General features: G+C 41.5%; 1 protein-coding gene across 1 annotated transcript; it reads left to right on the plus strand.

Moving 5' to 3' along the window:
- Positions 1 to 2490: 2490 nt before the first annotated feature.
- GPR15 (G protein-coupled receptor 15) lies at positions 2491 to 3597 on the plus strand. The gene has a single exon (XM_009879922.1). It carries the CDS (start codon positions 2491 to 2493, stop codon positions 3595 to 3597), a length of 1107 nt encoding a protein of 368 aa, XP_009878224.1.
- The last annotated feature ends 12433 nt before the right edge of the window (positions 3598 to 16030 follow it).

The raw sequence follows: 16030 nt of genomic DNA on the forward strand, positions 1-16030 counted from the left end.
ACAGGCTACCATCAAATACGCCTGCTGCTGCTTCACTTGGATGATTACAGATCACTTCATTATTCATGACAATGCTTCACACTACCTTTGCAAATCTTCTGTCCAGATAAGAAAATGTCACATCTGCAATATGGCAACACACAGCAACATCCACAAATCTATTTAGAGCATTCAAGAAATACAGAGCATATTCAAGAGAACAGAGTTGATCCCAGTTGGAAAAGGTTTACTATCTATTTTTTTATTTTAGTAAGTAAGGCTATTAAACTGCAGGGAGACAACAAAGTGAGGAACTGCAAACACAAGAATACATGGACATGCTTATTTTTATGGTTCCATTATGCTTTTTTAAAAGTTACTCACTTTTTTGTCTGCTCTGAGATGGGGAGAGGAACAGAGTGAATTTCGAGGAGTACGTAGTGGTGTGAGATGGAGGGAAAGAAGTTTGTGCCCAATATCTAAAGCTTGCAACTACATGTAAGCTGTTAGGATCTAAGTGCAGAGTATAATAACATGTAGGTCCATCTTTGCAAGAGAGGCAGAACTGCATAGAGTTCAGCTGATCTTCTACTCTGGTACTGATAGAAAGAGAATGCCTCTATTTACCAGTGCTTCTTGGAACAAAAAAACCTGAAACATTCCTTGAAGCAGAAATAAGCAAAGATGACACCAAACTCACCTCTGCACTGAATTAATCAAAAATCATTTCTGTAAACTGTAAGATACTTGGGCATTTTTACACAACTCTCAGCTGAAAAGTAGGAATATCTTTTGTAATCTTCAGAAGGCGAGAAGATGATTTTAGCCTTCCTTACAGGTTCACACATGTCTGTGTCATACAAATCGGTAATCTCAGCCAGAGTGTTTTTACACACCTTGACCTTTTTTCAGAGTTTGTGATGGCTGAATTACACTCACTGAGATAATTAAATCCTTACACATTCCATGAAAAATAGTCAGCCTAGAGTCCACTAGTGCCCCACTGACAAGGAGGCACCCGTATATAACTAGATCCTTATTAGATATCAGTGTACCTACACAAGAGAGAGCGCCCACCTAAATATCCCTCGATCCAGCAGCCAGTTGTTTAATTGCAGCTGGCAGCTATTCCAGGTGCCTGGAAGTCTACCAGGTACCTGCTCCACAGAAGCACATAACCTGAGCACTGGCAGAGTGAATCTGAGGGCATACAGACTGCAGTGGATGGGACAAATTTGCTGTCCGTGTGCCTTGGCGTTGCTCTTTGCCTGTGGAGATGTACATGGATGCAATCTATCTGGCCGGGGCTCAAGCACGCTCTGGTAAGCAATTTGCTCAAAGCTTTGAGAATCCTGAAGAGGCGCTTGGTCTGGGAACATGCAGGTGGGAGGGAGAGGAAGGAGAAAATGAAAATATCTGCAGAAGAGAGGAAGGAAGACGAAGTAGTAGAAGTTTCAAATTAGTAAGCACTGCACAAAGCTGTAATAAATTCAGTAGTTTAAAAAGTGAGAATTTTCATTTGATTTACGTAACGGTGAAAAGGCTGGCTGTAAGGGAAGTCACAGCTGGAGCGATATTGATATTGCGAATGTAAGATGAAGAAAATAATCTCTTTAAGAGAAGTTCTTTAAGAGAAGCAAGCACAGTACATAACAATGACTTAGGAGCCAGAAAGAGAAGGAACAAACCACTGCCCCGGAGACCAGGACTGTGGCCAATAAGGACGCCTGTGTGGGGATGGGAACATCAAGTTTCAAACTGCAGAAGAATAAACGAGACACTGGAAAACTGTCCTCCAAGTTCCTAATACATTCATGAAGCTGGTTGTGGGGAGCCCAGGAACTGAAGAGCTGCAGGGCAGGAGGGGGACACTGGCAGAGCAGTGCCGAGCAGAATGGAGATGGTTGTTTGAAAGGTTTTTCCCTAAAAATGCTCGTATGAGATAATTACTCTCAACAGAAAACAACAATAATAAATGGACAAAGAAAGTAAAAACCTCGAAGCCTCAGAAAAGTTGAACTTGCCCTGAAAAGCAATTTATTGAAAATGTTTTGACTAAAGATGAAGAACGTGGCACCTGAATTCACCATTCTCTGACTACTTCTGAGCTGGTACAGTCTCGAACCTCTGCAAACTAGCAATATCCTGTCTTAAAAAGTAAGAAGTTCATAATCTTGAAAACTACCTTCCCTCCCCGCAAAATAAAAGCAAAAGCCAAACCTGGTTTGCTTATACAGGCAAATGCAAAATGAAGATAAAATCAGTAAAACTAAACCTGATTTTAAAAAAAAGAAGCAAGCGTTTATTCTGAAGACAGGGTTCTGACTAATCAAGAGACTCGTCGCTTGTCCGTTGCCTATGTGATTGGCTAAACGTATATAGATTACCCCCCCCAAACCACTTTTTTCCTCCTCCCTCCCCCTACTCCTCCCCCCTCACTTGCTAACATGTTTTTAAAGAAGACCTTGAGGGGAAGGGCAGGGGGAGCTCAGAGCGTTCCTCAGAGCGTGGATGAGGACAGCCTGGCCAGAAATGGAACCCACCCAGCTTTCGCCCGTGACTACAGTTACTTTCAACTACGACTACTACTACGATGACAACTGCCAGTATCAGCATCTGCAACATATGTCTACTTTCCTCCCTATCGTGTACACTGCTGTGTTCCTGGTGGGCATCATCGGCAACTCCATCCTGATAGTAGCTTTGGTCTTCAAGCGACGGGTCCAGAGGCTGATTGACGTCTTCATCATCAACCTCGCTGCGTCTGACTTCATCTTCCTCATCACACTGCCATTCTGGGTGGACAAGGAGGTGTCAGACGGGAGCTGGAGGGTAGGATCTTTCCTCTGTAAAGCTAGTTCCTATGTCATCTCAGTCAACATGTACTGCAGCATCCTCCTCCTCACTTGTATGAGTGCGGACCGGTACCTTGCTATCATGCATCCCTCTATTGCTAGACGGGTCAGAACAAGATCGTATTCCAGCGGACTCTGCATCTGTGTCTGGTTATTATCCTGCTGCTTAGGGATGCCAACCCTTTTGTCCAGAGAACTGAAAAAGCAATATGGAAAGACTTACTGTACAGACAAAGCCGTGACAGAAGCCAAACAGATCATGTCACTGATGCTTTTAATCCTGGCCTTCTTCTTCCCACTGTTGAGTATCTTAACCTTTTACTGCTCCATCACCAAGAGACTCTGTGTGCACTATCAGACAGCTGGGAAACATGATAAGAAACTGAGAAAATCCATCAAGATCGTCTTCATTGTAGTGGCGGCTTTTGTTATCTCCTGGGTTCCCTTCAACCTTTTCAAGCTTATGGCCATCCTTTTGGGACTTCTGAAGCAGCCTGACTGTTTTCCCGACACAGTTGCCCAGCTGGGCATGAAGGTGAGCAGCCCTTTTGCTTTTGCCAATAGCTGTGCCAACCCTTTCATTTACTACTGCTTTGACAACTACATCCGCAGAGCCATGCTCCGGTGCCTGTGCCCACGGATAAAAATGAGCAGCAGTGGCAACAACTCTGATACTCTGGACACTCGCCTGAGCCACTCTTTATCCAATTTTGTTGCGGGGGAGTATGCCGCTAGGAAGAGGAAGCGCTCTGTGTCCCTCTGACTGGGAGCCCGGACTGCAGAGGAAGGAACTTCTCTCTCCAAGGATGGCAGGAAAAGAATAAAGCAAGAGAAGCTGAAAAAAAGAAACAAGCGACAGAGGTGCAAGTGTAAATGCAGCCGGCACTTCAGGTGGGAGGAACGCTGCTTCCCTTTACATGAAGATAAATGGAATAGGAAACCTTAACCACAAAATTATGGTTCACAACGATCGCTGTGTCACTGCATAGTGTAAATTTGAAACCCTTGTACCGAGAAATATCCACAAACGCTTACACTGGAACCCCAGTACAAGTGCTGCAAACTACAGAAAAGAATCACGTGATTCAGTCAAAGCCGCTCCGAGGCAAGCTTTGAACTTAAATGTATATAGGTTTTTATTCTGCGCAGAGCAAGAAAAACAACACACTCTATTTGGTTCCTAGCTTACCCACAAACGTGTCACAATGTTCTAAAACCACCCTGATCAAATCTGGTCTTTTGAAGGTTTTCTGAATTTAGAAATGCAATGTTTTAATGAATTTGTGTGTTACCAGTTCTCTTAACCTGAGTCTTGTGCATTTTTCTTTAAGTTTCAGCTTCTTATTATAGCATTAAATCTTAGTTTCAATCACAATAATTAAAATAAGTTTCTAGCCCCTGTGATTTCAGAAAAAAAGATAACCTGAAGGTAGAGAAACCAGAAGACAAGCAAGAGAAATCCTGCATTTAACCTTTTTCTTAAAGGGGAAAAAAACCCCCAAAACAGCAAAACCCACTTGTGCTTTTTAAGACTTGAGGATCTGACACAATTTCTGACTGCTTGGGTTGTCATATAATGGTATGACATTGTGTGCCATTCAAAGTCCAGGTCTGCTTTGTTTAGATGCAACCGGTTTATGTAAAGACATATTCTCCCACTGGAGTCAAAGTCAAATGCACATGTGCCTGAAAAGCAAAATTAGCCAGAGTTTCACAAACGTTTGCGTGATTCTCTGTGAGAAGCCCAGAGCATCACAGAGAATGCTGAGAAACCTTGTGTGCAGGGATGCTCACAGAAAAGGAATTCAAAAGCACCAATGTTTTAATTCATTTACAGAGTTCAGCTCTGTAAATAAAACAGCACTATAAAGGTGGCTCATTCCTATCCAGCAATCTTTGGGAAACGCAAAGGTCTTGCATTTAATACGCTGTGGGGAAGGTATCACTTGCCCAACTGGTGTCAAGTCTGACAGTAAATGGAGTGCGGAAGCAGAGAAAGCTCCACATTTTTAACAGCTGTAGTATCTCCTAGATTTACAAGCTGAACAAATGTGGAGCAAGGAGTTATCTCACCAGAAAACTGGTAATGGACTTCCATAAAGCTGACTACATCTATTTTATTAAATCTTTCATATCTTTCTAAATGCCAATGATTGATAGAAATGTTTGCTTAAAACAAAGAAACCAGGGTACAATGTTTTGAAGTGCACAGTTAAAATACGAATTAAACTTCCAACAGCACTGGGATACCTTGGCTGTGTTGCAGTATCTCATACTCTGTTGTCGCTCATTAAATGTTTAGCTTAATATAAAACTGCTTGTCATAAATATAATAAATCAGTATCATAAAGCATCCAGAATGTGTAATGTGACTACGTCAAAAGACTGTTAGAAACTTTTCTTTTATATTTCCTGATTTTTAAAGATTTTTATCTCTCTTCTCTTTTGCACTTAGCCTTTGAAGCTTTTGAACTAGCTTTCACAAAACCCACAAAGGTGTTGACAGAAGTTATCTTATCACTAAGTGATAAAATACATGGAAATAAATCTTGAATTTCAATATGTAAAAGATTTTTAATGGTACTTACAGCCCTGTAAGATAAAGCAAATTCAACTCTGCCCATGAAAGAAAGAGTCAGCAAATATACATGTTTGAGTCTACTTTATAAGAAGTAAAATAAGCTGGTAACAACTTGCATGCAATTTGCTGTACAGCAAACCCTGTATGGTTTTACTGGGCAGCAGTGTTTCAAGTTAAGTTTTAAGAGTCTGGTTCTGTGTTCCCTTCTCCCAACTTTGCCAGGAAAGGAATAAGCTGGCACACAAATCCATACTGTAACTAAGCACAGGGACTCAGAGACAAGTCTCTCATAAACAGAAAGATATGCAGCAATAGTCCCTGGATCACTTTGATCACCAGAGAAGAGAGAGACTTTTACATTTCATTGAAGCTAAGAATTGTTTTCTAGGCAACCAGATGCAGAAGATTATTCCTAGAATAACAATGAGGCATTTTACAAACCCATGGAAAGATACTTTTATTCTAATCAGGGAGTGGTCTAACTAAAAGGATTTACTCTCTCCTACTTAAGAAGGGGACACTGAGTTTTAAGGTGAACAGTTACACCCATGCAGACCCACTAAAAGGCTTCAAAGGGAAGACAGATATACCAGCTTACATAATTCATGAGAAACAGAAAGAAATGGGCAAAGCTTAAAGACCCAACTACTATTTGGACAGCAGGGCAAAAAATCTGTAAACAGAAGAGGTATCGCTCTGACATATGTGCACCCTGAGTACATTCACTATAGCTTTTATTTTCGCACCTCTGTATTTTCTAAACATCTGTAAATGGGGATGGCTATTGTAAGTGTTACAAATAAATCCTCGTATTTGCATTTTTTATTGAACTTTGCGGTCATGCTGTTCAATGCAGCCAGAGAAACAAAAACCATGCCTCACCCGAGGGCAGCGCAAACCTAGAAACCAAGGCGTGGACGTCTTGCCCAACTCCCCAGGCAGTTCCCTGCCGTACCCACAGGCTAACAGAGCAAGCCCTCATTTGAGCGGACGGAGAGCTGGCACTACAGGGTCAGTAGAGGCAAAAGCGTCTTTCAGCAACTGGTGGTGACACTGTGTGCTCTCTGGCACACAGTAAGATAGCAGGCTATGGGCCTGGGCTACAAGGTGGGCATCAGAAACACACACTAGCTTTTTGTTCTCCCCTCCCTTCACTGCCTGCAATTTTTTTCTCCCCCACTACCTCTTCTAAAAGATTTTGTTTTTCTTCCTCCATGTGACAGAGTTTTCTCCCCACACCTAACGGCCAAACTCCTTTTTCAGGCTTACAAATGCGTGAAGAACATCAACTGTGTTTTCAGACCTTCCAGTAGCTGAAAATCAGAACAGTGTCAGCTCAAATTTTAATCTTACTTGCAGTGACCCTCAAAAACTACTGTCTCAATAGTCTCTTCTCAATTTCTTATTCTCCATCTACCTTTACTAGTACACAACCAGACTTACTTTTTTAGTTACAAAAAGAAGCCTAAGATCTGTCTTTCAACTAACATATGATTTTTATTACAGAAAAAAAAAATAATCACATCTTGTTTTAAAGAAGGTTTTCTTAGTAAATTAGACTCATCATTTCCTCAATCCCCACCCAAAGCAGAAGAGTATCTTTGGAATAAAATCAATCTACAAGACTTTAAGTAATTTTAAGTTAGGGCTGCCAGTTTCTTTTTTTTTTTTTTTTTTTTTTTAAATACTTAAAAATAACAGATCAAATTGGAACAATGACCAAGGAAATCTGTCAAGATCTCCTTCCATTGCCTAAAGCTTTAGTACTGACATCTAGAAAAAAGCAAATAAACTTGCTAAATATTGTCAGGTTTGAAGAAAATCACATATAAATGCCACAGCAAATGCTCCACATGAATGAAAAAAAATAGAAAAGAGGTAACTAATTCAATAAAGCAAAACTCTCTGGATTCTTTTATGCTTTCAGCCAAAAGACTGTACCCTATGAAGGAACTTATTTTACTCTTGTAAACTGCAGATCTATTTGACATTTTCATGACATTGTAAACATTATTTTCAATGATTTCTTGCAAAGAAAAGGCAACCTATGCTTGAACAAACTTCTGGAATTTTTACTATTCCATGTTAATATTCATTATTTGTTTGTTATCACTAAAAAAGCTTAGGATGATACAAAATTATTGTGATTTGAAGTATTTAACCAGGTAGACTTGAGTAATATAACACAATGCGTATTTTATCTGTGTTAAAAGAACTTAATGACTAAAGTGGTTTGCTATGTGAAATGGAAATGGTGCAACTCTGACATGATACCTGCCACAGATCTTGGTAAATAATTTGGACTGTTTTTTTTTCCCCACTTATTATTTTAAAATAAAACCACTTTGATTTGAGCTAAGAAATATGGTTTAGTTTTCTGTAATCTAACTTCTCCTTTCATTGTCATGAAAAGGTAGCAAACCATTACTAGAAAATCTGTCAGCAAATCTGGATGGGAACATTCATCTGCCCATCCCACAAACCTTTTCATGATTTCAAAGATGCTTTTGTACTGCCTTGGAACGAAATCAAGACCTTCTGAGGTTTTTCACAAAAACAACTATACCACCGGCACCACCCCCAACAATCTAGAGGTTGGTGCACTTTCCTGAGATGTGCACAATCAAAGTTGAAGGGCCTCTGCTCTTCATAGAAATCGGGACCTAGTTAGATGCAGTTCTTGGTCTCCATTTGGCTCCAATGAATCAGCATTTTTCAGAAATAAAGTATTTCAGCTCAACACAATGAAAAATTGTACCCAGATCTGATGCTTACTTAAATGGGCACAGAATTTTTGCAATCTTCATATCAGCGCCAGATGCGCTAACACTGACAACTGCACCGCTGCTAAATGGTACTTCAAGTTGAAGAGGACTGACGACGAAGTCACACAGAGAATAGCTTCAGGTCCAAAATGAGCAGGGCCAACTCACTGCTGTCAAACAAGTAAGACAAGCGGTGTAGTCACTGCACTAGACTGACCCTCCATGAGTACTGCAGTAAAGGTTGGCTCTTGGAAGCAAAGAGGAAAACTTCCACTGACTAAGGAGCACCAAGATTTCATCTGTAGCTTCTTGTCCTGGCTCTATCAGACTGGTGAGATGAAAAGCCCCTCACAGCATGTCTGTGCCTCAGTTTTCGAATAGGCAGAATTACAGTAAGAACATTTCCTGACTTTGCAAAGATGTTGCCACGATACCTTTGTTGACTGGTGCACAGGAACAGTAAGCCTGTTGACAAATGAAGGGTTTTTTTCAGGTGCTTGCAAGGCATACAGTAGACAGACATCTCAACTTATGGGTGGGAACACCTATGAGCACTTTTAGCAGTTACACACTACTGGAATACTAATTTGTTGTCCCTGTATGATCTCTTATATTCAAGAGGTCAACAGGGGCTTGCGAGCAGATTTGAAAGCTGTGAGCACAAGTCATTCCATGTCCCAAAATTTCTAACTGAAACCCAGTTCCAACTCTTCTCTTGTTTGAAAGGCTTCACCCAGCTAAGGAGCACATTTCGTGGCAAGTGAAGAACAGGAGGCACTGACCACAAATGGCCTACAAACAATCCTGCAATGGGAAATCCATCCACTCGGGCTATGTCAGCGTTCTGCATGTCATCAGAGAAAGGGAAATCAGTTCATGAACAGGAACAAAGAAAGAGCTACCTACATTCATAAGCGATGGAAACAGGCACTGAACATGCAATAAATGGACTCAGAAGTAACTGCGATGCTACCAAATTTCACACACAGAAGTGGCTAGATAGCCCTAGAAAACCAGAAAAAGCCCGTGTTATATACTATACCACAAAGCCTGCAATTAGTGCACTCTAGGTTTCAGTAACAACCCAAGCACCTGCTCAGTTTGCAGATGTGGGCATTCAGTATCCTGCTGGAGTCTTGCTGCAAGTGACAGGAGGTTTTGGAGTATTCCACTCTCGGTAAAAGCCAGACAGACTTTGGCCCCAAACATGTAGGCAGCTAAGACCAGTGTTCATAATAAAATAAACGAATGCAAGAGATGGGAGACGAGAAAGCAAGCAGATTGGAAACTAACAGCCTTCAAGACGAAAGGCAGCCTTCCACATGTGACTCAGTAGAAAAGCCCTGCCAAAGGCCAGGCTGCTTGGGTTGATACTTATTTTTAAATTGGAATTTAATTGTAGGTTTTATTTTCCCAATTCAACTCTCTTATGATTTTGCAACAGATTGCAGCAGCTTTGGAAATAGAGGCCACATGTTGTGGTTTGAGAGCACGCAACATTATCAGTATCAATCATCTAAACAATGCATTGTGACCAAAATACATATTTTCAAACTTCAAAACAGTTTCCTTATTAGTAAGAGAGTGTATTCTTAGTCAGAAGCTCCCACTAAGTCTAGTTAGTGAACATACTTCCTCTACTGTTTACTTTTCACATTTTCTAGAGCATATGGGATTTTACAAGAGGCATCTCAACAACATATCACAGAAGAGACCAATGTTCCTCTTGAAATTTGGACTCCATTTTGCTGCTTTGGGGACTAGAGTAGGGCACAGGGGAGGTAAGAATCTGTGTTCAAAGAAAATGCTGAATTACAAAATTCAGAGGCTTTAATTTGTAAATGTCTAGCTTCAGATCCTTTGCAAAGCACCGATTTTCAGAAAGGGCAGAGTACTCACTTTCTACAGCAGGTCCTTCAAAAATAAATGAGTTAGGTAATACCAGGAAATAACTGGATGCCTCCAAAAGCAGCTAGTCAATTCTGGAAAAAAACCCTTCTGTCCTTCACTGTGCAACGGAGATCCCAGAACCTGATGACCTCTTTCTTTCTAAACTGATAAAAATAGTTAATATCAATATAAAAGAACAGCTGTTCCCCAAAGGATGCCCTTTATTTTACCTTCAGTTTGAGGTAAAGAAAACCAGACTGTGAAACTGTGTGGCACTCTGCTCCGTTTGAGAATGAAACTTGGTCACTGGTTTTTAAATCAATCCAAATTTTCAGTCTAGCTTTAAAACTGGTAAACAACCAGAAAGTCAGACTTAAAATGCAAAGAGCAGTTTTTCCACTGAGGAACACCATGTATAAATAAATGCATGGCAAATATTCGCCCTGTATAGTACCATGCACCTGACTTGACCACTCACTTGACCTCCCTATATGCACTGCCTAAACACCTGCATGACCACACCACCCATTTCCCCTGTCACCCACTCCTCACCCTCCCGCCTCTGGGAACCACAGAAACATCTACCCACGCCTCACACACAGCAAAACATTCAAACCATTACAAAAAGATTAAAAAAAAAAAAAAAAAAAAGAGAGAGAGGTGCATATTTGGTTTTGCATAGCTTTGAACCTGTGAGAGTTATCTGCCACGGGTACAATCATGCCACCTAAGGAAATGTTGCAGGTAAGAGTAGAAGCTTGATAGCTTTCAAGAAACACATATATGTATATAAACTTCTGCTCTCCTCATAACTAACTAGGACATTATGGATGGAGGGGTGCTAAGAAGCAAAGAGAGTGCAGACAAATGCACTGAAAAGTGCAATGGCATGCCCAAGATCTCACAGCAGCTCAGCTGTAGATAAGGTGCCAGATATTCTGATTTCTAGTCAAAGAACATGGTACTTCAGACCACTTAGGACTCAAGTAATTACTTAGACTCAAGTAATTGAAAAACCCTTGTGGGTACCTTGCCAGGAGGGAGAAAAAGGCTGAGGTAAAAATCAAGAGAATAAAGGTAAGAAGAGTCCTGGAGAGCACCTTTTTTTTTTTTTTTTTTTTTTGACAAGAGTAGAACAAAGAGTATATGGCAGATATGAAATACACTAAAACAAGGTACCCATGAGGAACTAAGTTAGCTACCACTTGAGAGAATATTTCAGCGCAGAGCTGCTGCACAGAAAAAGGACTACATCTAGCTAGAGAAAAGGAGAGAATAAACCTTGAACAACCCTTACAATTCAGTAGCTTCTAGGACTAACATTTTGGCAGCAGGCATCAATGGTGCTGGCTCACGCTCACATTTGCATAGCCACTTTAGAGGCTGCAACCATCCTGAGGCTATTAAAAATGTCTGAAATCCCTGGTGATTCATGAAAGATGTAACCCTCCTACTATTCTAATTTTTAAGAACTTGTGCAACTAGGCTGATGATGCTTACACGTCCTTACCTCCACTTTCACCCAAATAAATACCAATTAAAGTCAGTAGGGAAACTCCTGTTTTCATTGAAATCAACTGGAGTTTTATACGATTAACTTCAAGAGAGTTGGGGTTTGGCTGAATGAGAAGACCAGAAGCCTAACCCACAGACTACTTACCCAGTAGTGAAGCCAGCTGGATTAGTGTGCCCTCTTTCAGAGTTCATGCTATGATTCATCTCCAAAAGATATGAAGATCCATGAAACTCCTATAATTATATGGCCTCTCGCATCTATATAAAGAGGAGCCATCTGAATAGATGCTCCCAGCTGAGCTGCTGGACTAGGTTTCCTGATGCTATGAGCTGGACCTTCCTTAAATTGCCTTTAAGCAACTTGGATAAAGTGTAGGACGAGATCATGCCAATTTAGGCACCCGTGTTCTCTGCTAAGGCATGCATGCTCTTCTCATGCGGTTGTAAGAAGGTGAGCCAGCATTATCAGGGAGCAATGCCAGGCACAGGACCTCCCCCCCGGGCAAGCACCATAGGTCCTGCTGCACTTTGTGCCTGGGTTAGACTTCATTTGCACCACAGCTTGAACTGGCAATTGCAACACTGGAAGCTGTGAACCTGCTCACCCAAATGCACTGACCACAGGCAACGGCAGCAAAGATGCAGTGATGGGAAGGAATGAACAAGCCTCAGGGGACTGGGACTGTACGTTTGCGTTGCAAACTGACACTGAAGTGCATGCTGGCATTTCTTCATCTATACCAAGCCTGTGAACTAGTCAAATGAAAGTAGCAAAGGTATCCTAACCCACGTGGCAACCATAGCTCTGGCTGCACTGTAGGCCAGTGCATTACACAGCAAAACACGCGTGGTTTGTCTGTTTGAAGGCTGAGTCCCCTCTCCGTTCTGGAACAGACAAAGCTAGCACGTTCCTCCGGTGCTCAGCAGCTGGAGAGAAAGCATCACTGGGGAGCGCCCCCAAAAGATCAGGCAAAACCAAGCCTGCCATCCCCAAACTTTGGGTACAGGATGGGACAAGGTTTCTACCACGGAAAGGGACCCAGCTCGGAGGGTGCTGGAGGGAGCAAGCTCCAGGGAGGCAAGCTTCCCACTCTGCTGGCTGCAAGGCCATCCTTCCCATCATCTCCACCAGCATCTCCACCCCTGCACACCCAGCCCTCCTGCAGTCGTCAGCCACCAGCCTGGCTCTCCAGACCTCTGGCACAGGCAAAACAGGCAGCAGGGCTCCCTAGGCCATGTACCCAGACAATGCCCACTTCAGCCATACTTGAAAGTCAGAGGTGGTGAGCGAGGCTAAGTGGCCAAAAACAAACAAAAAACCCCAACCAACCAAACAAACCAAAAAATATCTGTGTTTGCCTTAAGACCAGATAGGAAAGCATGTGCCCAAAATCGTCTTGTGAAAAGGTCCAGAGGAAGTGAAAAAGGAAGACTACAATAAAAACAGGATTTCCAAAACGCTGCACATAGTGAACAAGGACCAAAGTATACATTTTCAATCTTATAATTAAACTAAACCAACAAAAAACATTTGTCAGTTCACCTTCTGCTGAATTCAGACTTGGCATGGAAGCGTCGACATTTTCATCAGGCAGAAAAACAAACTAAGGGCTCCTGCCACACAATGCGCGCGATTCCATTAGTGTGTGAAACACACGCAGGGTGAAGCTGATACAATTGTAGTGTAAAAACACGTAAGCTGAGGTGCCTGCTAATAGTTGTAGAATACTACTGTTTTTTGACAGTCTCATGTTCACAGAAAAGACAAATAGTGACGTGCAGCCTTCTTCCTTTTTATTTTAAGAAAGTAAACTTGTATTCTGACTCATGCTTTAACACAAGCAGCATTACCAGTGCAACACAGCTGGAGGAGACCTCAGGCGATCATCTAGTTCACTAAGAGCAAATACACATAGATTATCTTTGACACGTAGCTGTCAAAAAACATAAGGGTAGGCCACCTCAGAGTTCACAAAATTAACTGAAAATCATGAGATGCCGTGCAAATATATTCAGAGGATCCTTTTAATTGCTTTTGAAATCATAGGTTTACCCTTTAACCACATGCTTTCTTTGCAAACAGGAGGGGAAACAAACCTTCATTTAAAAAGAAAGGCTTTGAAGACATAAGCAGCTATTAGGATCACCAAATTGTCAGTTCACTCAGGGAATGGACACGCTCCCACATGCCAGTTTAGATGCTTCAAAACCAGATTTTTTATTTACTCAGTTATGGAAGTCAGGTCTGTGATGTACTCAGTCAAGGGAGTACATCATACACTCTGGTACCCTATGGGAGCAAGCGCTTGTAGATTACTGAAGTACTTTGCGCATTCATGCTCTGTATTTTGATTTTATGTGTTACAACATGAGTTAGCAATGTCTGCATTACCTGCCAGCCCTGTATGGTAGCTGGCTACCAATGAGTTGCCCAAAAGACTTGTAACACAGTGCCTGGTATTCTTGTCTTTTGCCTTCTGCCACAAGCATTTTTCTCCAGGTTGCCAGATGACAATCCCCTGCAGTGTATTTCTAACACTGCACATGAGCTGGCAAAAATTACTGACCTACATTGAGTCAATTCAATACAGAAATATTTCTTTTCCTCGCTCGTACAGCCACCCAGTGCACCCTCCACAATAATATATGACACAGGAAAAGGTGCTTACGATTGAAGTGGAAAATTTTTAAACCTAGCCACTCACAATAAGTCCTTAGAAGAAGGACAGAGTTTATATGGGAAAAGGATGTTTCTACAAATACAGAAATTAATCAGATGAATGACTATTTTGAATGAAGCATTGTTTCTCAATAAGTATTAAAGTATTACATGTCATGTATGTGTATATTGATTTTATATAGTAGATCTTTATTTTTCTGAGGGATCAAAGTACTATTTGGTAAAATGGGTAACTCCAAAAAAAATCAGCATTCTCTCCCTCCAGCAGTATCTACCAGAGTTATTTTTACAAAATAGGACTTCTACTGAGTGAACCTTATTATCAGAATATTAAAAGCACCTTTTAAATCTAAAAATCACTGCAAGCTTTTACCTGCCAAAACAGACTTAATGAGTTACTCAAAATGCTAAAATAACTGTATAACTATGTAACTCCAATGATTTTTGACACCCAAAAAAGAGAAATACGAGACTTCCCACTTTCGCACCAAGCAAAACAGCTCAGAATCATGGTAAACTTAAAATACTGAATTAGTTATCAGCTACAGTGGCAGTTTAACTGACAAAAGACAGCATTAAACTAAGGATGCAACAGCCTGTAACTATTAACAAGCTTTGATTTGTGAGTTGTTTTTTTTTTTCTTTTTAAAAAAAGAACTTTGTGTTTCACTGACCACAACTGAAAACAGATTAGTCCTGCAGATCACACAGCCGTGCTGGCTGTTTTACACTTCTGCACTCCCAAAGTGGCAAAGCCGATCTAAGCACGCCATTTTGAAGACGCCTCTGCAGGGAAGGTTACCTGGGAGGGTCCGTACCCGACTCCAAAGGGAGCGATCCTCTACTGGCAGAACTTTAACATCATCACCCTGCAGAAAGGCAGAAGACAAGAAAGCCTTTGGAGAGAAGAGAAAATGTTACAATTAGGGGAAAAAAAAATAAATTGAAGTGGTTGGTCTAAGCATTGAACTTAATCCACTTGTTTTCAAACACAGAGTTACACATTTTCTCTTGCACCTGCAGCTTTCGTCTCTTAAGTGGACTCTGTGAATAAAGCAGCCTCAAAACCAGTATCTGAACCCATTTAACATGGATGCTACTGTAAACCTGGAGATCGGAAGTTGTGAAAATAAAAGACCTGTGTTCTTCCCTCAAATATATCACAGTCAATACTTGTAAATATTTATTCTACTGTTAAGATCTTCGGTCATGACTGCAACACGGGGTTGATAGCAACTTCTCTTTTAAACCATTTCCAGCTGCGCGGCAGTGAGCGGGCCAGTGCATCTCCCACACAACACGGATGGTACCTGACTCTGTGGCACACACTCACACACTGATGCATTTATGGCACTGGGAAACTTTAATAAAAAGTCAAGACAACTAGCTTGCACTTGTGCTGTGATTTTCTAAGTTTGTGAATAGCAAAACCAGACATGTTTCTTACAGCATTTTTTTCAAGAAGTCACCTAGTCCCGTATCACCCCCGAATCTAAGCGTAAAGAGAAATTCTGTAATACGGGGCCATCTGGTTTGGCACACGCTGCCTCCCCTCCAAAAAAAAAAATGAAAAAATTAGGGTCTGCAAAGCACGGCACAGTGATTAATACACTTGAGGGACAGAACTCCCACCTCGCTGTAAGCACGCAGGTAAGCGGGCAAACGTATGCGAAAAACCGCCTTTCTGTATATTACAGCAAACAACATCCAAACCCTCCCCACCCAACACCGTCCCACCCGCAGCCTCTCAACCCCCCCTGCCCCC

This window comes from Charadrius vociferus, unplaced genomic scaffold, assembly GCF_000708025.1.
Source record: "Charadrius vociferus isolate BGI_N301 unplaced genomic scaffold, ASM70802v2 scaffold162, whole genome shotgun sequence".
Lineage (NCBI taxonomy): Eukaryota > Metazoa > Chordata > Aves > Charadriiformes > Charadriidae > Charadrius > Charadrius vociferus.

Coding starts and splice junctions, on each gene's coding strand:
- GPR15 (XM_009879922.1), top strand. CDS start 2,491: ATGAGGACAGCCTGGCCAGAAATGGAACCCACCCAGCTTTCGCCCGTG.